This window comes from Coregonus clupeaformis, chromosome 37 (assembly GCF_020615455.1).
Source record: "Coregonus clupeaformis isolate EN_2021a chromosome 37, ASM2061545v1, whole genome shotgun sequence".
NCBI classification, from domain to species: domain Eukaryota; kingdom Metazoa; phylum Chordata; class Actinopteri; order Salmoniformes; family Salmonidae; genus Coregonus; species Coregonus clupeaformis.
The window spans coordinates 15,375,618-15,399,842 of record NC_059228.1 but is presented as its reverse complement, the minus strand read 5'-3'; the positions used below and the strand labels follow the sequence as shown (position 1 = coordinate 15,399,842).

General features: G+C 41.5%; 1 protein-coding gene across 13 annotated transcripts in view; it reads right to left on the bottom strand.

The window, feature by feature from the left end:
* LOC121553222 (calcium-activated potassium channel subunit alpha-1) overlaps positions 1-24,225 on the bottom strand; it is a 333,643-nt gene that overhangs the window by 53,322 nt on the left and 256,096 nt on the right. For 4 of the 13 annotated variants that reach the window (XM_041866231.2, XM_041866235.2, XM_041866239.2 and 1 more), the window contains exons 15-19: positions 23,308-23,417; positions 21,098-21,166; positions 13,795-13,881; positions 13,414-13,490; positions 11,764-11,772 (exon numbers count right to left, since the gene is read on the bottom strand). In XM_041866231.2, the coding sequence (XP_041722165.1) occupies positions 11,764-11,772; positions 13,414-13,490; positions 13,795-13,881; positions 21,098-21,166; positions 23,308-23,417 (352 nt within the window). Of the gene's footprint in view, positions 1-3,495; positions 3,670-11,763; positions 11,773-13,413; positions 13,491-13,794; positions 13,882-19,575; positions 19,588-21,097; positions 21,167-23,307; positions 23,418-24,225 lie in introns of all 13 variants that reach the window. The other 9 variants (XM_041866233.2, XM_041866238.2, XM_041866240.2 and 6 more) reach the window with 5 other exon arrangements.

Sequence of the window (24,225 nt, the reverse complement as noted above, 5' to 3'; positions counted from 1 at the left end):
CTAGCGTCTGAGGGGTAGCGCGACGGAGGAGTGCGGAGGGGAGAGGGGGAACCAAGCTTGCCTGGTGGACAGGAGCTGTCAGGGCACGTTTCGGTGATGGACCAGCAGGGCCAGGGAAATGAAAATGCAAACATAATTTCCATGTCAGGCTGGATAAGGAACGCCTGCCGCAGACACACACACACACACACACACACACACACACACACACACACACACATACCTCCCTATCTCTGTAAGTAAGACCGAGACTTGCTCACAGACCAGCCTCCAGACCCAAACCCCTTCTCCTGACCCTAAACCCTGCCCCAGCAGGCCCAGCCTCCAGACCCAAACACCTTCTTCTGACCCTAAACCCTGCCCCAGCCCCAGCCCAGCAGGCCCAGCCTCCAGGCCCGAACCCCAGATGGCCCCCAGAAAAGGTGTAAGCTGGGACAAACAGAGGGCCCTGAGAGACCAAAAACAGTGTGTCCCAAAGATGACCTCCACAAGGTTCACCTTCTAGCTGAATCACTGCTCTTACTTAGGTAGAAGCGCAACCACTTTCGTTTTAGACACAGCTATGAGTTTCACATGTCTACTATTAGCCCGTCCATGTATATTTCAATTGGCAAACAACTCTGCATAACGTGTGATCAAAATGTTTAATAACATACGACGTGAAGCGCCTCGCAGATACAGTAAATAAATAAGAAAACACTATTAAAAAATAAACCAGTTATCCAGAGAGGAAAATCCATTTCAGATGTGAATGAAGTCGTGGTCAGAGACATCCTATCCACTCTGAAAGACAGAAAAAAGAAAGAGAGGAAATCCAACGATAGTGATCCCTAACAGACATTCTAAATGACCCTATTCTCTCTCTCTCTCTCCAGAGTTAAACGGGGAAATCCGCAGTTGAAACAATAGTGTTTTCGCCCTTTTTGGTAAGAAGCTGAGGGAAGGGGCTGGAGAAATGTAACCACTTTCAAATTCATAGACAGAGCTGAAGGGGGGTACGACAGTTGAACTAAGCTCATGAGGTAAGTTATATTCTTCAAGAATCAATGGGTTCATATAATTAATTTATAAATCCAAAAATGGATGAAGCAAGTGCAGATTTCCCCTATAAAGAGAACAAGAAGAAATCCAAGACGGGAGGATTCCCTGAAATCCTAGGAAGGGCTGAGGGAGGAGAGAGATCAGTAACTTCCCTAATGGCCAGCTATACTGTAGGTGCAGAGGGAGAGTAGCGGCCCACCAACCTACAAGAGGAAAAACCAAACTCAACATCAGCCGGTTGACACTAATCTAGTCTAAGCTCACTCACAGATGGTGGGAGAATGCTGAGGAGGAAATCAGATGGGGCTAGAGGAGCAACAGAGGGCTAAGATCCCACACTTTTGAATGCACCGCTCACTGGTTAAATCTGTTTCCACTAGCAACCTGGATGTTGCTAAATAACCAGCTAACGAATGTAAAAATGGTTTGGATGAAACACCCTCGGTAAATTGAAAATAAGCTACAACTTAAAAAAGTGACCTATCCCTTTAAGGAAACGGAACGTTCTCCTGGGTTCCTGATTACTGAGGAAGAGGAGAAAGTCATCTGATGGAACAAAGATCAAGCCTGGGAAAATAGAGCGGGAGTTCTTTCTCTTAAACGTGTGGAGTAGCTCGCTCCTTCTTTACAAGTCAATCCATATCTGTTGGCTGGATGAGTATCATGGCTGAGGCTCACGATCGGAAGGTAACTGGAAAAGTATTTCCAAAGGACTGGGTATAAAAAGAACTCAACACATATTCATTGTTTTCTCATTGGAAAATGAACCACTTTCCTATAATAATGAAGAAGAGAGATACACAATCAACTGTCAACAACTACAGACCACAATACTCTGACAGACAAGAGTCATATAATCACATATAATCATGTAATAAGCCACGGTGAGAACCTTGAAGAGAAACGTGGTGGAAGTCTGGCAATGAGGATGTAAACACTGAGAAACTTTAAAAGGTACAGACAGCAAAATGACATCATCATACACAACAGGGCGTGGCCACAAAGGAGGGTGTGATATTGTGAAGAGCCAATAAATCCCCCTCGCTAAGCCCCACCCCCCTGATTTCCCGGGAAGTCCAATTCCCCATTGACACCAATGGAGAAAACCCCTCACAATGATCTCAAACTGTGTTTTTAATACACAAATTAAACACAGACTGCCTACCCATTGCTAATCAGAAAACTCTCTGGCATGTTGTGGTGGACTGTCATTAAAATTGCTTCACGGGAACCTGGTAAAATGAAGTTTGTACTGTGGCTAGCCACTGGATGCCTCTGAATGCACCGTCAGCATGCAGTCAAAGCTACTAACCACTTTTGGAGATAACCAGTACTCAAATTGTATCCTGATGTCGACAGCAGATGTGAGTTATATTCATAAGCTAGTTAACATACATTTGGAGAATATAAGTTACATTAACTGGCTAGCTAGTTACCTAGCGTTAGCAAGGTCAATGAGAGCTAGCTAGCTAACCAACAAAAATATACTTTCTTGAAAATACTCCATCAACAGGCACTGTATTTTAAGAATCATTCGTAAGTACCCCTTGTGTACTGTTCAATTATTTAGCCATTTAAGCAACTTTTTTTTAATGAAAACTCTCCACTTTTGCCATTGCCCTCATTGGCTTCCATGCATTTGAAATGAGAGCCTGTCCATGCGTTGGACCCAAGCTTGCTTATCGACAGTTACTATCCACCGGAGCGCTGCAATTGGTTGCCCAAAATTCTGAGACGGGGATTATGTAGGTAGGTCTTCCCAATGTGTATGATGATGCCATCTTGTTTAGTAGTGTACCTTTAAGATAAACCCCATTTGATATGCTACATATCTACATTATCTATGAATATCATTTGATGAACATGGCTCTCGTTCCTGCACAAATCAGTCCTGCGTGCTTGAAATAAAATGATCAGGAACAGAACAGAAACATAATTAGCAAGGAGGTTCCTCTAAAGGCTTGTGATACCTTCATAAACAAAGTAAGACAAAGCAACAACAAAAATCATCATCAAGATATTGCATACATTCAGAAATAAATCATCCCTTCAACTGTCACATTTTTCTTCATCATATTTATAGATAACATACAGCATTAGAAAGAATATAACACACCAAACACCAACTGTCTAATAACAGTCACCACACGAGTGCTTGACTGATGTAGCAGGTGCTAGCCACAGAGCTAACAGCTACAGTAGAGCAGCGGCACAAACCAACACCATCACTACCACCCAATACAACCCACAGAAATAATAATAATAATAATAATAAATACAACTCAAATTAATAATAATAATAATAATACATTTAAATAAGCCACGACAGCGCAACAGCAACTATGGAAGCACGCCACATGGACAACGTTACGGATAAAGCACAAAGGTACATGGTCCACATAGTACACACACAGAACAGACATGTAACAGCATGTGTTGGGCGGTGTAACTTACAGGCACGTAAAGTGGTTGCGCAATCATGAACAGAGACAGAGGAGAGTGGGTAGGCCCTCTGTAGGGTGTCCATGTTACTATGTACACTGCCTGACATGCAAGAGCAGTCTTGCTCTGAACGGCCGCAATCAAAACAACATGCCAGTTTCATTTGTTTGTAGACGGACATCTTGGCTACAGTCATGTTTTGGGATGAGAGGAAGAGGAAAAGCAGCAGGTTAATGGCAAAAGGAGAAATAGTCATCCAGGGAAGCAGGAAGGTTACTCCATAAAGGAGACATAGTCATCCAGGGAAGCAGGAAGGTTACTCCATAATGGAGACAATAAGATAACAAATGCAAAGCCTTAAATGCCAGCTCTCGCAGGCTTGAACCCCAACAAAAGACCAGTAAAGGGCACATACAATCAGGGGTTGGAACCGGTTCAGGGAACACAACAGAAAAACGTAAAATAACAACCATTTTCAAGGAACGGAAACAGAACCGAGAACGAAAGTCATCTGTAGTATTTTTTAATCTTGAGAACAGTTTTTTTGTTTCCGAAAATTGTTTTCATGTATAGTATATAATTATGTTATTCAGTGAAGTTCTGATGCTAGTAATAACCTAAACGCATTCCAATTCACGTCACAATGTTTATCGCTTCAAGCCAAGCTCCCTTCATGTCCACCCATCTTTCTCGCTCTCTCCCCACCCTTGAAATTTCAGTCAAATCTCACGCCTGCCCTTATATGGCCAATCAAACATGTAAACAACTACCCGTTCTGTAGCAAGCTTCTCTATCCTTGATAATTGGTGGAGTAAATTAATGAGCTAAACTATGTAGATTTGACGAGTAAAAAAAGCACAAAAAGGAACAATCTGAATCTGAACCAGTTCAGAACCCTATTATGCTGGTCAGAACACTGGAACGGAATGAAAAAATAGCGGTTCTGTTTAGAACAAAACGATTGGAAAATAATTTTGGATCCAACCCCTGCCTAAAACATTAGGGTGCCTCATATACGGCTAGAGTGCCAAACTGACTGTGGTTCTTTGCAGTGAGAATTATGTGAAATATTTTACCATGGTCAAATGAAGCTTTTTCAATGTTATCCCAAAGTCTTGTTTTGATCAATAAAGTTTTTAACAATTTGAAAGTCCAATTTGACTAGTCAAGGTGGTCTCAGGGTCAAGGGTCAAGCTGTGTCCTAAGGCTGTAAATGCCATAACAGGTATAAAGGCAAATATGACAGTGGGGGAGAGGGGAAGGGGAGAGAGGGGAAGGGGAGGGGAGGGGAAGGGGAAGAGGGGAGGGGAGAGAGGGGAAGGGGAGGGGGAGAGAGGGGAAGGGGAGGGGAGAGGGAAGGGGAGGGGAAGGGGGGGGAGAGAGGGGAAGGGGAGGGGGAGAGAGGAGTCATTCGGGGCCGGAGAGTAGCATGGACAATGTCTTCAGCAGCAAACCTCATACTGACATATAATGTTTAATTCAGAACAGAACAGATCAAAACATCCTCTATCCGTTCGGCTAAAGGTGTGGATCACGTACCTGTTTCCCCTCATGCAGCTGCGCCAGCCGTGGTCAAGGCTTCATCACACTAATCTACTGGCTAGACTGGCCAGGCCACTCCATGCAGGACAAGAGTTTCACTACAGCAGCACTCCTCCAGAGAGGCTTGAGAGTGGTGTGTGTGTACAGTGCATTCGGAAAGTATTCAGACCCCTTGATTTTTTCCACATTTTGTTACGTTACTGCCTTACTCTAAAATGTATTAAATTGTTTTATTCCCTCATCAATCTACACACAATACCCCATAATGACAAAGCAAAAACAGTTAGACATTTTTGCTAATTTATTAAAAATAAAAAACGGAAATATCACATTTACATAAGTATTCAGACCCTTTACTCAATACTTTGTTGAAGCACCTTTGGCAGCGATTACAGTCTTCTTGGGTATGACGCTAAAAGCTCGGCACACCTGTATTTGGGGAGTTTCTCCAATTCTTCTCTGCAGATCCTCTCAAGCTCTGTCAGGTTGGATGGGGAGCGTCGCTGCACAGCTATTTTCAGGTCTTTCCAGAGATATTCGATCGGGTTCAAGTCCGGGCTCTGGCTGGGCCACTCAAGGACATTCAGAGACTTGTCCCGAAGCCACTCCTGCGTTGTCTTGGCTGTGTGCTTAGGGTCGTTGTCCTGTTGGAAGGTGAACCTTCTCCCCAGTCTGAGGTCCTGAGCGCACTGGAGCAGGTTTTCATCAAGGATCTCTCTGTACTTTGCTCCGTTCAGCTTTCCCTCGATCCTGACTAGTCTCCAAGTCCCTGCTGCTGAAAAACATTCCCACAGCATAATGCTGCCACCACCACGCTTCACCGTAGGGATGGTGCCAGGTTTCCTCCAGATGTGATGCTTGGCATTCAGGCCAAAGAGTTTAATCTTGATTTCATCAGACCAGAGAATCTTGTTTCTCATGGTCTGAGAGTCTTTAGGTGCCTTTTGGCAACTCCAAGCGGGCTGTCATGTGCCTTTTACTGAGGAGTGGCTTCCGTCTGGCCACTCTACCATAAAGGCCTGATTGGTGGAGTGCTGCAGAGATGGTTGTCCTTCTGGAAGGTTTTCCATCTCCACAGAGGAACTCTGGAGCTCTGTCAGAGTGACCATCGGGTTCTTGGTCACCTCCCTGACCAAGGCCCTTTCCCCCCGATTGCTCAGTTTGTCCGGGCGGCCAGCTCTAGGAAGAGTCTTGGTGGTTCCAAACTTCTTCCATTTAAGAAGGATGGAGGCCACTGTGTTCTTGGGGACCTTCAATGCTGCAGACATTTCTTGGTACCCTTCCCCAGATCTGTGCCTCGACACAATCCTGTCTCGGAGCTCTACGGACAATTCCTTTGACCTCTTGGCTTGGTTTTTGCTCTGACATACACTGTCAACTGTGGGACCTTATATAGCCTTTCCAAATAATGTCCAATCAATTGAATTTACCACAGGTGGACTCCAATCAAGTTGTAGAAACATCTCAAGGATACTCAATGGAAACATGAAGCACCTGTGCTCCATTTCGAGTCTCATAGCAAAGGGACTGAATACTTATGTAAATAAGGTATTTCTGTTTTCGCTTTGTCATTATGGTGTATTGTGTGTAGATTGATGAGGAAATGTTTTTATTTAATCAATTTTAGAATGAGGCTGTAACGTAACAAAATGTGGAAAAAGTCTAGGGGTCTGAATACTTTCCGAATGCACTGTATTTGCAAGTTACTGTGCATGTACATGACGTATATCAAACATTTGAAGCATGTGTATATGTGTCAAGATCTTAACCCCAGGAGGAGTGGTAGGTAGTGAAAGCCCCTCAGAGCAGTGCTTCTAGATTGCTGTGATTCTGGTTCAGCGACAGACAACAGTCCCTGGTTCCCATTCTCTTTGTGCCAGGGTGCAAACTCACTCTAACACCATCACAGAAACATTCTCTCTCTCTCTCTCTCTCTCTCTCTGGGGAGAACTATATGTCTACCTTTACTGTTTTAACCACATGTGTCTAGGAGCACAAACAAGGTTGCAGGTTTCAGTTTGTAGCCAGAGAGAGAATGGAGAGCAAGGCCTGGCCCCAAACAGGGACTGTGTGTGTCCTGTAAACAGCATGCACAAGTGCTTTATAAACATTCATAAGCATGCATAGAGAGATCATAGCGATTAAAGGGTGTGGAGTGGGGTAACTGTTTACAGAGCAGAAACAGTTTGGAGGCGTGACAGACGCGAGCAGTGAGTGTAATTTCATGCTGAACTATATTATTTGTTCGTTTTCATGCTGAACTCTGAATTTTACATCTTGAGTGTTTTTTCTAGGCTGGGCATTCAATTATACACAGTACGTGTAGTTGTAATGTTGGTTAGTGAGACATGGGAGGGGGAGATGGAGAACACGACACGACAATGTGTTTGACACAAATGACTTCACACATACCCGTTACCCTGATCTAGCCTACTACAGTACGGACTACGGTGTCCCTTATAGGAAATTCTTCACCACAAGCGTCAACATGAACATGACTGTCTGTGTACATTTTGTCAAAGAAAGGGGATTGTTAACACACCACCACTACGCTGTTTGGTTTTTTGTGGTTCTGGAAATAAAAGTTTGTTTTCATATGTCACATTCAACATTCCACCAGACAAAATGTACAAAGACAGAAGTCAAGTTGAATATTTATAGTGAGAAGGATGTCCTAAAATGGACACCATACTTATGGTCACTGGTCCTTAAAGTGAAAGACAACCCTATTTAACAAGAACGTGATGAGCCGTGTTGACTTTGACTTAATCAAACTTAACCTCATCTGATAATAACATACTAAATAAATAGTAATAAAAGTAATAACATTACTAAAGCCACTTTAGTTGCAAAGCACAAATGGAAATAGAGGAATGTGTAACACAAAGAACAGTTTTTCCTCGAAAGACCCACTTTGTGTTCAGACACATCCTCAACCAAACCAAACCAAAACACCACACACCATAAAACATAGCCAAGGGTTAATGAAAGTATCCCTTTCACTGTTTATGTCACTGTTTACTGTAACCATAGAAATAGTCTTACTAGAACAGTCATTCCATTCAAATCAACGGGTCTGTGATGGGTGGACCGGCGGCCATACTGTATATACACTACCAGTCAAAAGTTTGGACACACCTACTCATTCAAGGGTTTTTCTTTATTTTTACTATTTTCTACAGACATCAAAACTATGAAATAACACATATGGAATCATGTAGTAACCAAAAATGTAATATTAATATAATTTCACACATCATATACCTCAGGTTCTCATATACCTCAGGTTCGGTGATTTGAAAAGGATATATGTCATACTTACAGTGCCAGTCAAAAGTTTGGGCACATCTACTCATTCCATGGTTTTTCTTTATTTGTACTATTTTCTACATTGTAGGATAATAGCGAAGACATCAAAACTATGAAATAACACATATGGAATCATGTAGTAACCAAAAAAAGTGTTAAACAAATCAAAATATATTTAATGTTTGAGATTCTTCAAATAGCCACCCTTTGCCTTGATGACAGCTTAGCACACTCTTGGCATTCTCTCAACCAGCTTCATGAAGTAGTCACCTGGAATGCATTTCAATTAACAGGTGTGCCTTCTTAAAAGTTAATTTGTGGAATTTCTTTCCTTCTTAATGCGTTTGAGCCAATCAGTTGTGTTGTGACAAGGTAGGGGGGGTATACAGAAGATAGCCCTATTTGGTAAAAGACCAAGTCCATATTATGACAAGAACAGCTCAAATAAGCAAAGAGAAACGACAGTCCATCATTACTTTAAGACATGAAGGTCAGTCAATACGGAACATTTCAAGAACTTTGAAGTGCAGTCGCAAAAAACCATCAAGCGCTATGATGAAACTGGCTCTCATGAGGACCACCACAGGAAAGGAAGACCCAGAGTTACCTCTGCTGCAGAGGATAAGTTCATTAGAGTTACCAGCTTCAGAAATTGCAGCCCAAATAAATGCTTCACAGAGATCAAGTCACAGACACATCTCAACATCAACTGTTCAGAGGGGACTGTGTGAACCAGGCCTTCATGGTCGAATTGCTGCAAAGAAACCACTACTAAAGGACACCAATAAGAAGAAGAGACTTGCTTGGGCCAAGAAACATGAGCAATGGACATTAGACCGGAGGATATTTGTGCTTTGGTCTGGAGTCCAAATTTGAGATTTTTGGTTCCAACCACTGTGTCTTTGTGAGACGCGGTGTGGGCGAATGGATGAACTCTGCATGTGTAGTTCCCACCGTAAAGCATGGAGGAGGAGGTGTTATGGTGTGGGGGTGCTTTGCTGGTGACACTGTCTGTGATTCATTTACACTTAACCAGCATGGCTACCACAGCATTCTGCAGCGATACGCCATCCCATCTAGTTTGGGCTTAGTGGGACTATCATTTGTTTTTCAACAGGACAATGACCCAACACACCTCCAGGCTGTGTAAGGGCTATTTGATCAAGAAGGAGAGTGATGGAGTGCTGCATCAGATGACCTCCACAATCCCCTGACCTCAACCCAATTGAGATGATTTGGGATGAGTCGGATGGCAGAGTGAAGGAAAAGCAGCCAACAAGTGCTAAGCATATGTGGGAACTCCTTCAAGACAGTTGGAAAAGCATTCCAGGTGAAGCTGGTTGAGAGAATGCCAAGAGTGTGCAAAGCTGTCATCAAGGCAGGGTGGCTATTTGAAAAATCTCAAATAAAAAAAACATTTCGATTTGTTTAAAACTTTTTTGGTTACTACATGATTCCATATGTGGTATTTCATCATTTTGATGTCTTCACTATTATTATACAATGTAGAAAATAGTAAAAATAAAGAAAAACCCTTGAATGAGTAGGTATTCTAAAACATTTTACCGGTAGTGTACATTGACATTTTCAGGAAGCACCTGCTTCATTTTCCCCTCCGTCCCCCTCTTCACATCTTTTCATTCTCAGTAAGCCCAGCAGCTTTTACTGAATAGTGTAGTGTTACTAACTTATGGTGACATGTGACAGACACTGTGTATTACATGGTCAGATCAACTTATAGTGTTCTCATTTTAATGTTTTATTGTTGTTTTCAATTATAATTTAAAGTTTTTCTCTTCTCAGAATGACATATATCCTTTTCAAATCACCGAACCTGAGGTATATGAGAACCTGAGGTATATGATGTGTGAAATTATATTAATATTAACTTTTTTGGTTACTACATGATTCCATATGTGTTATTTCATAGTTTTGATGTCTTCACTATTATTCTACAATGTAGAAAATAGTAAAAATAAAGAAAAACCCTTGAATGAGTAGGTGTGTCCAAGCTTTTGACTGGTACTGTATACCCATGAGTGTTCCAGTTCAATTACAGTGGTCAAATTAATTTATTTTACCTTTATTTAACTAGGCAAGTCAGTTAAGAACAAATTATTATTTACAATGACGGCCTACACCGGCCAAACCCGGACGACGCTGGGCCAATTGTGCGCCGCCCTATGGGACTCCCAATCACGGCCAGTTGTGATACAGCCTGGAATCGAACCAGGGGGTCTGTAGTGACGCCTCAAGCACTGAGATGCAGTGCCTTAGACCGCTGCGCCACTTGGGAGCCCTAAGGGGCTTTTTTTTAAACGATTCTAGTAATTCTATGTCTTGTTGCTCATCATATTCTTGCTGAATAGGTTTCTGAGGACCTCAGTGTCAGTTTCCTTCGATAGGCTACATTCAGGACTGTGGCACATGGCCATCTAGTGGCCAACTAGCAGTACAGCAATTACGCCTGCAGTACATTTAAAGCACTGTCTAGTAAAGCAGATTTCTTTCACTCAGGACACTGAGGACAGCGAGTGAAAAAGGGCCTGATGACCATCTAGAATTGAAATGCAGTGGGGCTGGGGGCGACAATATTTCAATTCTAAATGCACTGATGAACTCTGGGTAGTGGTACGATTAGAGCTGGGTAGAGTACCAGAGCACTGTGGGGCGGGGAGGGGGGCTAGAAGCACTGGGGGCGGGGAGGGGCGCTAGAAACAGCGAGGGGGGTGGAGGGTGAGGGGGGTACAACCAGATTGTTTTGATTGTGTTTTGGCGACATTGCTCGCTAACTGAATCATTTCCAGAAATTCCCACAAGAACATTTGACGCTTTTCTGAAAATACAGCAGTGTACAAAAAAGCCTCTGACAGTGAGAAGATGAATTTGAATCTAAATGGTTGGAGGTTTATTTTTTCTGTCTCCCCCCTGATGTCTTGGCTCTCTTTAATCCATGACTAGCATTACCAATATCAATCTGTGTTTGACATTTCAGATTGTCACCACATTCATTTTTCAACTTTCTCAGAGCGTGACATTAGAGAGAGGGGGTAAGGAGGACTTACGGAGAGCTGAAGACACAAGGCTTGGATTGGGTTTCTGATACAGATTTTGAGGCAAAAATGACTTAGCTTTTTTAAATGAGTCGAACAGAGTTCTTGCACTTCTCCTATTATAAAACCACACTCCACTCTGTCATCTGAAAGGAGTCAGAGGCCGGGCTAGACTATGGGCCTATGAGGAGACAGACTAGACAATCAGGTCTGGTCAGGTCTGGTCAGGTCTGAGGACAGTGTAAAGATGAGCGGCGGGGAGAAGGATGCAAATGCTATACCGGTAACATGCAACATAGAATACTGTTGGCTGAGAAAGAGAAGAGACAATCGCACTGCACTCTGGGTAGGAGGGAACCCGTGTTTTTTTACTCACAGTAAATCACTACCAGACAGTGGTTAAATAAAGTAGTGATGTTTCCCACCGGCAGCAGGGGAAGGAAATAACGTCAAGAACATGTCAATGGTCATAAAAACTTGGACAAAATAAACAACAATAACAACAACAGAAACAAAACAAAACTAACAGAAGACAAACGTTCATTCTAGTAATGGAACTGTCATCTCTCTAAATGGGGCCCTCCTGTTGGTAATAAAATATTAAATCAGACGGAGAAACAGAAACTAAAATAATCTAGAATAGAACTGTCTCGTTTCAGGTACAGTAAATCTAGTGGACCAATGCCTGATTCACACTATAGGGCCGACCCAAACCGTAAAGTGCTGGCTCAGATATTTATTTTCATATTGTCCATTCCAGAAACTGTGGTGGATGTGTAACCAGGCCAGCCCAGTACAGCTCAGCTTGCCTTTCCTCAGTTTGGCCCTATAGTGTTAATCAGACAATACAGGTCTCTGGTTCTCTCTACCTGACAAACTACCAGGCCTTTAGTCTGAATAATTGAGATGACACAGACAAAGTGAAAACACGGTGGAGATCGTGTGTTTGTTTGGGCGTAGGCTGCTTACTGTAATTGTCGCTGCCCTTTCTAGATGTATGGTGACTGCAGGAGGCGGAATTATTTAACGTTGGGACAAGTCCCCATGTAGGTCAGGTAGTAATAAGGCCCTTAATGTTTTTAATTCAGGCTATTCAGGAAGTAGACTGAAAATACAACTTACTGTATATTATTTTCCTCAATGAGTTTACTTCCTGAATTGAAAAGGAATTGCGCCCAACCCTGGTAAACATTCTCTAATTCCCAGTCTGATCAACAGTACCAGTAGAGGAAAAGGGTCATATTCCAAGTCATCCACCGCTGGCAGAAGTTTATAGTAGTATGCCTGGACCAATACAGTGCTCTGATTCTGTATGGTTGGACCAATAGGGTATGTGGTTGTCTGACCCATGAACCCTGAGCAGAGGAAAGCCTTTGGTTAATTTATTCTTCCACCTGACTGAGGTCATTACCTCTACCCATGTCACAGAGTCGCTATGGTGACCTGACAACCTCCGTCTTCTGCTCTACCTCTCCGTCTCCCTGACATTCAAACTCACTCCATCATTAGCACACTAACATAGAACTATCCCACTCTCTTTGTCTCTTTGTTCCTCCAGACTTCAGTCCACCTTTCTAGCTAGTTTCGTCATTATGATACATGACATGATAAGGTTACATATTTCAGTCATTAAATTAATTAATCAAACAAAATGTGCAGAATGTTGCCAGTACTTCTTTTGGATTGAAAAAAGTATATCATCACACGTTGATTTTGGATTATACCACAATGAAGGTTTGGGAGTTGTGATCACAGTTATTACACTCTCAAATGGGACTAAAGGTCACCACTAGGGCAATTTCCATTTCAAAGGGTATAATAGCAAAATATATAGTTATCACTGTAAAAGGATATTCCTACGAGAAACAGTGAGAGATATGACATCATTCATATTACAGCACATCCTAATCCTACTTCAACGACAGTGGGAGGTGGGGGAGGGGTTGGGGATGGAAGGAGTGGTGGGTCATGAGAGGGGTGAGTGTGGGTGTTGTGGGTGTTGTGGGCGGGGCGTAGGTGTACTCACGTCGTTTGCAGCCACACTTTTTGATCCGTTTGGGGTCTGTGATGTCATCGTGACAAGCTTTGCAGTAGAAAAATGCTCTGAGGGGGGAAAACAGCAGCATAGACATTTATCATCTCTGTTTGCAACTCACCTAGTGAGTTTGACCCATTTCACCGGGTTGACCTGTGAGTTGGCTTTTACCAGCTGGCTTTTATTTTTTACCAATGAAACCTTTATTTTTAACAAGATATCTCTAGAAGTTTAATGTCTAATCGCTTTGTATGTTGACCCTTTTAGCCACCAAGAGAATTAAAATAGAAAATCCAGGCAAGGCTTTAAACTGAGACTTTCCCTGTGGCGTTTTTCTGTCTTTTCCCAAGATGGTGGGATGATAACTATTACCTCTTTACTTCTTTGGCGTCGCTGGCAATGAAGAACCCCAGAGTTCCTTCCTGCATCTTTACATGGTTCCCCGGGTTGATGAGGATGCTGGGTAATGGGAGATAGATGACATCACACTCTTTAGAAGCCATTACGGCCGTTAAGAGTCACACTCACGCGCTAATCAAGAGGAATGGTACACACACATCACCAACCCTCTGGCTGGAGCTACAGTACTACAACCAGCGAGCTAGAGCGGCCTGATCGGATTGGTCAATGAAATCACAGCTTCTGCAGTCTCCAGTTGTTTTGTTTGGAGAGCAGTTATAATGTAAGTATTGTAAATGCTCTACAGGCTAGGCTAGTAGGTCACCGTATGGAGGTGGTTATTAACGTGTTATTGTGTGGAAAAACACCTTGTTTCCATGTTTAGCCACCTTCTCTGAGGCTAATCACACAGATTGACAGAATGCACAACAGCATGAGTTGGTTGGTCAATTTTAATTATTTTCTTTTTCACCATGGTTCTGGAGTGGGTGTATGTGCGGGGGTAGGAGGGATGAAGGTGGGTCAGAAATAATTAAAATTGTTGTTGTTATGGAGTGGTTTCAGTCTCAGCAGTCAGAGACAATCAGCTATTGGACAGATGTAACTACAGTACACTACAGTTAGATACTGTTACCTGGGTTAGTAATGGACAGTGGAATGTTACACTACTGTTAGATACTGTTACCTGGGTTATTACTGGACAGTGGAATGTTACTCTACAGTTAGGTACTGTTACCTGGGTTATTACTGGACAGTGGAATGTTACTCTACAGTTAAATAATGTTACCTGGGTTATTACTGGACAGTGGAATGTTACTCTACAGTTAGATACTGTTACCTGGGTTATTACTGGACAGTGGAATGTTACTCTACAGTTAAATACTGTTACCTGGGTTATTACTGGACAGTAGAATGTTAAACTACAGTTAGATAATGTTACCTGGATTAGTAATGGACAGTGGAATGTTACTCTACTGTTAGATACTGTTACCTGGGTTAGTAATGGACAGTGGAATGTTACTCTACAGTTAGATACTGTTACCTGGGTTATTACTGGACAGTGGAATGTTACTCTACAGTTAGATACTGTTACCTGGGTTATTACTGGACAGTAGAATGTTAAACTACAGTTAGATAATGTTACCTGGGTTAGTAATGGACAGTGGAATGTTACTCTACTGTTAGATACTGTTACCTGGGTTATTACTGGACAGTGGAATGTTACTCTACAGTTAGATACTGTTACCTGGGTTATTACTGGACAGTGGAATGTTACTCTACAGTTAGATACTGTTACCTGGGTTATTACTGGACAGTGGAATGTTACTCTACAGTTAAATACTGTTACCTGGGTTATTACTGGACAGTGGAATGTTACTCTACAGTTAGATACTGTTACCTGGGTTATTACTGGACAGTGGAATGTTACTCTACAGTTAAATAATGTTACCTGGGTTATTACTGGACAGTGGAATGTTACTCTACAGTTAGATACTGTTACCTGGGTTATTACTGGACAGTGGAATGTTACTCTACAGTTAAATACTGTTACCTGGGTTATTACTGGACAGTAGAATGTTAAACTACAGTTAGATAATGTTACCTGGATTAGTAATGGACAGTGGAATGTTACTCTACTGTTAGATACTGTTACCTGGGTTAGTAATGGACAGTGGAATGTTACTCTACAGTTAAATACTGTTACCTGGGTTATTACTGGACAGTGGAATGTTACTCTACAGTTAGATACTGTTACCTGGGTTATTACTGGACAGTGGAATGTTACTCTACAGTTAAATAATGTTACCTGGGTTATTACTGGACAGTGGAATGTTACTCTACAGTTAGATACTGTTACCTGGGTTATTACTGGACAGTGGAATGTTACTCTACAGTTAAATACTGTTACCTGGGTTATTACTGAACAGTAGAATGTTAAACTACAGTTAGATAATGTTACCTGGATTAGTAATGGACAGTGGAATGTTACTCTACTGTTAGATACTGTTACCTGGGTTAGTAATGGACAGTGGAATGTTACTCTACAGTTAGATACTGTTACCTGGGTTATTACTGGACAGTGGAATGTTACTCTACAGTTAGATACTGTTACCTGTGTTATTACTGGACAGTAGAATGTTAAACTACAGTTAGATAATGTTACCTGGGTTAGTAATGGACAGTGGAATGTTACTCTACTGTTAGATACTGTTACCTGGGTTATTACTGGACAGTGGAATGTTACTCTACAGTTAGATACTGTTACCTGGGTTATTACTGGACAGTGGAATGTTACTCTACAGTTAGATACTGTTACCTGGGTTATTACTGGACAGTAGAATGTTAAACTACAGTTAGATAATGTTACCTGGGTTAGTAATGGACAGTGGAATGTTACTCTACAGTTAGATACTGTTACCTGGGTTATTACTGGACAGTGGAATGTTACTCTACAGTTAGATACTGTTACCTGGGTTATTACTGGACAGTAGAATGTTAAACTACAGTTAGATAATGTTACCTGGGTTAGTAATGGCCAGTAGAATGTTAAACTACAGTTAGAAGCGCCGTGGTCCACCGTGGTCCTCTGTAGCTCAGCTGGTAGAGCACGGCGCTTGTAACGCCAAGGTAGTGGGTTCGATCCCCGGGACCACCCATACACAAAAATGTATGCTCGCATGACTGTAAGTCGCTTTGGATAAAAGTGTCTGCTAAATGGCATATTATTATTTATTATTATAGATAATGTTACCTGGGTTAGTAATGGATAGTGGAATGCTAGGGAATTAACAGCCCTCGGACTAACACTACAGAGGAATAGGAAGTATCTGCTATAGGCTTAAGTGTTGTTATATAGTGTATTATAGTATTGCTATAGTAACCTAGTATTGCTATATTAACCTAGTATTGCTATAGTAACCTAGTATTGCTATATTAACCCAATATTGCTATAGTAACCTAGTATTGCTATAGTAACCTAGTATAGTATTGCTATAGTAAACTAGTATTGCTACAGTAAACTAGTATTGCTACAGTAAACTAGTATAGTATTGCTATAGTAACCTAGTATTGCTATAGTAACTTAGTTTTGCTATAGTAATTTAGTTTTGCTATAGTAACCTAGTATTGCTATAGTAAAATAGTATTGCTACAGTACTGCTTTAGTGTATTTCAGCTAAGAAATGTGAGATGCAATTTCTCTTAACATTATCCATGTCCATTTTGATTAATTAGGGATAATTATTTAATAACCAAGTAGCTGAGGGAAAATGTCCATCTAATGTTATCTAATAGATAAGTAATATTAATATTCAAAATTCTCTCTAACCCCTAACCCTCTAACCCCACAGATCCTTACTGTATCCTCAAACATATGTCTACAGTAAAGAAGATATTGAAGATTTGAATGGTGTTTAGGTGTGTAGGGTGCCTGTACAGACAGGCTGTATCATTCCCCCTGAATTAGACTGAGACGAGAGTGGACGACACACACACGCCCAGCTCATTAATGGTTGCCTGTGGGTAGGAATCATCAATGATGGGAGTGCAGACTGAGAGACTGACAAACGGAACACACAGACCGACAGTCAGGGGACAACACCCCTGGCCTCCGAGCCCAGACGAAAGGGTTGTACTAATACTTTACTAACTTTACAAATAGTTTACTTTTACGAACACTTTACTTTACCAATACTTGACTTTCTGTTGACTTTACTTTGGCTTTACTTTCAATCACTTTACTTTACTAAGGCTTTATTAAGGATTTAATTTACCAATCCTGTGTTTACTAATACTTTATTGTACTTTACTGAATGTTTATGCTCATCTATGACTTACTAATACCTGGTTGTACTTTATTCACTCTTTTATTTACTAATACTTTATTTTACTTGACCAACTCTTTACTTAACTAATAATTTACTGCTTGGCCTTTATACTTAACATACGTTTTTAGTTTGTTGTACTAAACTGACACATTTGAAAACACTTGTCTATACAAACAAGATGTGTAGAAAGTGCATGCAGGCTCAGAAAATAGCTGAGAGCAGCTGAAAACTACAGACTAATTTGCAAATGATAAAAATCTTTCCTCTGGGCTCTACAAACAACATATTTCAACAATAAGGGGGTGATTGGATCAGTTATAAAGCTGTAATCAATAGCGACAGCAAAACAAAACAGCAGGATATTTTGCTAAACTTAAGTTTAAAGTTGCACTATTGAGCTTTATATCAGATTGAATGGCCCCCAGAGTAGAAAACAGGCACACGTTTGACATGCTGTTTCGAGACAATACAAAATAAACTAACTAAGCCACTACAAAAAACACATTGCTGCCCAAATCTGAGATTTCACATAGTTTACCAATTTCAGATCTAATAACAAAGAAACATAACAAAATGTAATTTTCTCCCAATTATGCATAGAGGCCCAAACTGATCAAAACCTCATATTGTGAGCAACAAGGTAAGCATCACACATCCCATGTGATAGAGTGTTATAGCATGCCGTTAGCAAACAGTGTGAGTAGGACACTGCTAAAACAGACCAGGCATAGCCACTGCAGTACAGGTAAGAGACAGGTACGTAGATGAAGACTGTTGCAGTAACTTCTGTGCAGTTGGATTGTTTCGTAAACACCAAACTGACAGGAAGTGACCTCACTTGATAACATCTACTCGGAGACGCACAGGTATGGGGGTACATGGTGAATGAGACACACACTACACGAGCGAACGCACACACACACAAACGCATACATATACACACACGTACGTGTGCACATACGCGGACACGTACTCACACACAGGACACATTATCCACACACGACACATTATCCACACACAGGAGACATTATCCACACACAGGAGACATTATCCACACACAGGAGACATTATCCACACACAGGACACATTATCCACACACAGGACACAACAGTAAGAAAGGGATGAAATGCAGATTGAAGATGATTAGCAGCACCCATGGGAAACGTGGACTAAAATTGAACAATTCCATTGGATAAATGTTAACTTATCCAAAGTGAATGGTTCCATGCCTTGACTAAGATATGACATGGCATAACAAAATGCTGTTGGTATCATCAATAAAACTTGAGTTTGTGTCAAACTCTGCTTGCTGCAATGACATATAATCAATCCATCGATTCCATAATATTACCAAAATGTGCAACAAATCAACAATAATCTTATCAATAAACCCTTCTGGGGTTCAGATATCAACAATGTGTCTCTTGACTGATATGTGAGATGACACTATCAAAAACTATAAAAACGATAGAACTGTGAAGTAGTGTTTTGATGATGAACATAACACTGAAACAAAGAAAATAATAATCAGCCTGGCCACATTCACACACAGTTACGACTGACTGAAGACACTGAAAAAGAACTGAAGTGAGCGAGAAATTAAGCAGAACGACTGACAACGCGAGACAGAAATAAACTCAAAACAGGAGGTAGAAATGGAGGAGAGGGTGTTAGCCTGGGCACGTCAACAACATCACAGACAAATCAACAAGGAAACAAACGAGTCAAATTCAACTATCCTCTCTCTGCCTGCAAAGAAGTTAGTGCATTAGGCACAAGGAAGACAATGGAAAATAGAGTGAGAAATTGGCCCATTTTGAGATAGGGTTTGGGAAAGTATCCTTAGGAAACTAAACCCAAAGTCAGCAGCTCTAAAGTGGTGGAGTGGGGCGGAACTTTGTAGGGAAAGATAAGGAAGAGGGCATACCGCTTTCGGCTTCTGCAAACAACAAGAAAACAACCTCAAATCAAACAGTTGTTATTAACATAAAAGGAGAGATGAAAAATTATATTATGAGTCTAATATACACTGAGTGGACAAAACACTAGGAACACCTTCTGCCCTCAGAACAGACTCAATTCGGGGTGGGGCTCTGTTGGAGCATAGGTGGTTGGGGTGGGTTTGATCTGGTAGGGGATCTGTGTGTGTTTTTCCCTCTACCTGTTCTGTCTGTGTTATCTGTATAATCATTTAAAAAACTTTGAGAAAAAATAAATAACAGCCTCAATTCGTCGGATCATGGACTCTACAAGGTGTCGAAAGCATTCCACAGGGATGCTGGCTCATGTTGACGCCAATGCTTCCCACAGTTCTGTCAAGTTGGCTGGATGTCCTTTGAGTGGTGGACCATTCTTGATAAACACGGGAAACTATTGAGCGTGAAAAACCCAGCAGCGTTGCAGTTCTTGACACACTCCAACCGGTGTGCCTGGCACCTACTACCATACCCCGTTCAAAGGCACTTTTGTCTTGCCCATTCACCTTCTGAATAGCACACATACACAATCCATGTCTAAATCTTTCTTTAACCGGTCTCCTCCCCTTCTGATTGAAGTGGATTTGACAAGTGACATCAATAAGAGATCATAGCTTTTACCTGGATTCCCCTGGTCAGTCTATGTCATGGAAAGAGCAGGTGTTCCTAATGTTTTGTATGCTCAGTGTACGTCTCAATTTGCTGTCTGTCTACCTTATGATGGGAAAATGAAAGTACTTGCTGTAGCACTCTGAGAAAAAGTTGAAGACCTTCAGATCACTTTAGTAAACTTGGGGGTACTTAGATTTGATCTCAATAGCTGATCTTATTACACAGACTGCATCTATGAATTCATTTAATTTTACTATCAGAGAGATATGCAGTTTAGATGACACTGAGAATGGTGGCACTATGTAGTGGAGGAAAACCTGGCATGGGCAAAAGAAAAGCATACAATGTCAAGAAGAAGAAGAAGAAGAGGAAGAAGAAGAAGAAGAAGAAGAAGAAGAAGAAGAAGAAGAAGAAGAAGAAGAAGAAGAAGAAGAAGAAGAAGAAGAAGAAGAAGAAGAAGAAGAAGAAGAAGAAGGCAACAAAAACGCTGAGCAAAAGTAAAAAAAGACATGCTTAAAATATGCCATAATTACAAGGTGGTTAGACATTACTTTGTCTGGACTATTTATCGTGATTTCATTATGTACTAAAAACTATAAATGCATTATTTTCAGTTGAATGTTGTCAGTGTAAAAAAAACTGTTCACAGTGCTGATGGTGTTGGGGTGGGGTGTGTGGGATTTGGCAATTTATGGTTAGTGAAATGTAGTACTAGTTAGCAAGTTAATAGTAATATAAATGGCATTAGTGATTATCATGGTTCAACACAGAGACAACTATTTACAGATAAATCTTGAACAACATCCTAGGTTCAGGGTCCTAGACAGAGTCCAACACAGAGAGAAACACAGAGACACAAACCTGCTCTCTCCCAGCTCCGACTTGTTCTCGATGGCGATAAGCAACAGCTTCAGCTTCACGTAGCACAGCCTGACACACACACACACACACACACACACACACACACACACACACACACACACACACACACACACACACACACACACCAGAGAGAGAGAGAGAGAGAGAGAGAGAGAGAGAGGATTGTAAGGGAATGCTATGTCTCCTTTAGGTTATACATTATGTATACAGTGCATTCAGGAGAGTATTCAGACCCCATTTTGTTACGTTACAGCCTTATTCTAAAATGTACATATTTTTTAAAATTCTCCTCATCAATCTACACACAATACCCCATAATGACAAAGTAAAAACAGGTTTGTAGAAATGTTTGCAAATTTATTAAAAATAACTGAAATATTACATTTACATACAGTACCAGTCAAATGTTTGGACACACCTACTCATTCAAGAGTTTTTCTTTATTTTTACTATTTTCTACATTGTAGAATAATAGTGAAGACATCAAAACTATGAAATAACACATATGGAATCATGTAGTAACCAAAAAAGTGTTAAACAAATAAAAATATATTTTCGATTTTAGATTCTTCAAAGTAGCCACCCTTTGCCTTGAGCCACACTTTGCCTTGATGACAGCTTTGCACACTCTTGGCATTCTCTCAACCAGTTTCATGAGGAATACTTTTCCAACAGTCTTGAAGGAGTTCCCACATATGCTGAGCATTTGTTGGCGGTTTTTTGCTTTACTCTGTGGTCCAACTCATCCCAAACCATCTCAATTGGGTTGAGGTCAGGTGAATGTGGAGGCCAGGTCATCTGATGCAGCACTCCATCACTCTCCTTCTTGGTCAAATAGCCCTTACACAGCCTGGAGGTGTGTTTTGGGTCATTGTCCTGTACAATGAGATGTTCGATCGGGTTCAAGTCCGGGCTCCGGCTGGGCCACTCTAGGACATCCAGAGACTTGTCCTGAAGTCACTCCTGCGTTGTCTTGGCTGTGTGCTTAGGGTCGTTGTCCTGTTGGAAGGTGAACCTTCGCCCTAGTCTGAGGTCCTGAGTGCTCTGAAGCAGGTTTTCATCAAGGATCTCTCTGTACTTTGCTCCGTTCATCTTTCCCTCGATCATGACTAGTCTCCTAGTCCCTGCTGCTGAAAAACATCCCCACAGCATGATGCTGCCACCAGCATGCTTCACCGTTGGGATGGTGCCAGGTTTCCTCCAGATGTGACGCTTGGCATTCAGGCCAAAGAGTTCAATCTTGGTTTCATCAGACCAGAGAATCTTGTTCCTCATGGTCTGAGAGTCTTTAGGTGCCTTTTGGCAAACTCCAAGCGGGCTGTCATGTGCCTTTTACTGAGGAGTGGCTTCCATCTGGCCACTCTACCATAAAGGCCTGATTGTTGGAGTGCTGCAGAGATGGTTGTCCTTCTGGAAGTTTCTCCCATCTCCACAGAGGAACTCTTGAGCTCTGTCAGAGTGACCATCGGGTTCTTGGTCACCTCCCTGACCAAGGCCCTTCTCCCCCGATTGCTCAGTTTTGCCGGGCGGCCAGCTCTAAGAAGAGTCTTGGTGGTTCCAAACTTCTTCCATTTAAGAATGATGGAGGCCACTGTGTTCTTGCTCTGACATGCATTGTCAACTGTGGGACCTTATATAGACAGGTGTGTGCCTTTCCAAATCATGTCCAATTAATTTAATTTACCACAGGTGGACTCCAATCAAGTTGTAGAAACATCTCAAGGATGATCAATGGAAACAGGATGAACTTGAGCTCAATTTCGAGTCTCATAGCAAAGGGTCTGAATACTTATGTAAATATGGTATTTCTGTTTTGTATTTTGAATAAATGTGCTAACATTTCTAAAACCCTGTTTTCGCTTTGTCATTATGAGGTATTTTGTGTAGATTGATGAGGACATTTTAGAATAAGGCTTTAACGTAACACAATGTGGAAAAAGTCAAGGGGTCTGAATATTTTCAGAATGCACTGTAGCTACTATTTCAACATCACCAATACTTTCAAATTAAAATGTCCCTTTTATTTTTATTTAATATATTCATGTACTATTAATGTTGGTACCATCTAATATTCAGTAGTTGTAGCATTACAAGGGACAGAGCAGTAGCAGTAAAAGAGAACAGCAACATGTAGCAGAGAGAGTTACCCGTACTGTACCGGGCAGAGGACTGTGGTGTGTCATACTTACTCGCAGACTGCTGGGAAGGAGAGCCCCACAAAGGCACTGGACAGATACTCTGTGTACATCTCATTAGCTACCCCTTCTAAATAGTACTTCTGCCATGTGTCCTCTTCAATCTGAGAAGCAACAAGTAGAAAATAGATATGAATAAATACATATATAAATACATATACAGATGCAAAATGTGCATTGTACCTTAGCCCTTTATAAACCCTTCTTAAGCACTTTATAAGCTCCTCTGGGTTTCCTCCCAGTCCCATCCTCATTAGAAGTCTCACAGCGATGGAGGAGACACTTTGATGAACTGCAGACACTCAGATCCTGACCCATTATGAAACATTCCCCATCTCTCTATCATAACTCCACCCCTCCTGACAGCTATAGCGGCTTTAATATGGGGCTCAGAACACACTTCCTCCATAACTAACACACTCACGCATCTCGCCTGTCTGGGGTAAAAGCAATTGCAATTGGTCAGGCATCTTTGGGGGAACACTAATCGAGGGTGTCCTTTCATTTGGTCCTGCGTGACGACAAACTGCCATGACGATGGCCTATTATCGCCTTGGTAAAAAAACATGGCCTGATGATGAACTTCATCCAGATCCCGCCTCTCCCATTCTCACACATGCTCATTACAGACATCTGCATCAGAATGTCCCAGAACTGTTATTTCTGATATTTCTCCATGAGTGCACCTTATTCCCATTAACGCTATGGACCCTGGTCAAAAGTAGTGCACTAAATAGGGAATAGGGTGCAATTTGGAACGCATCCTCTTTAATGACCTAGTAAGAGCTGTGCTGAAAAACGGCTGTCAGACACATCACTCTTCACCTCATTAAGAGGCCTCACAATAATCTGTCTTCAAGTGCAACCCAACATGCACTATAAGCATTCTGTTTATAGCATTCTGTTTATAAC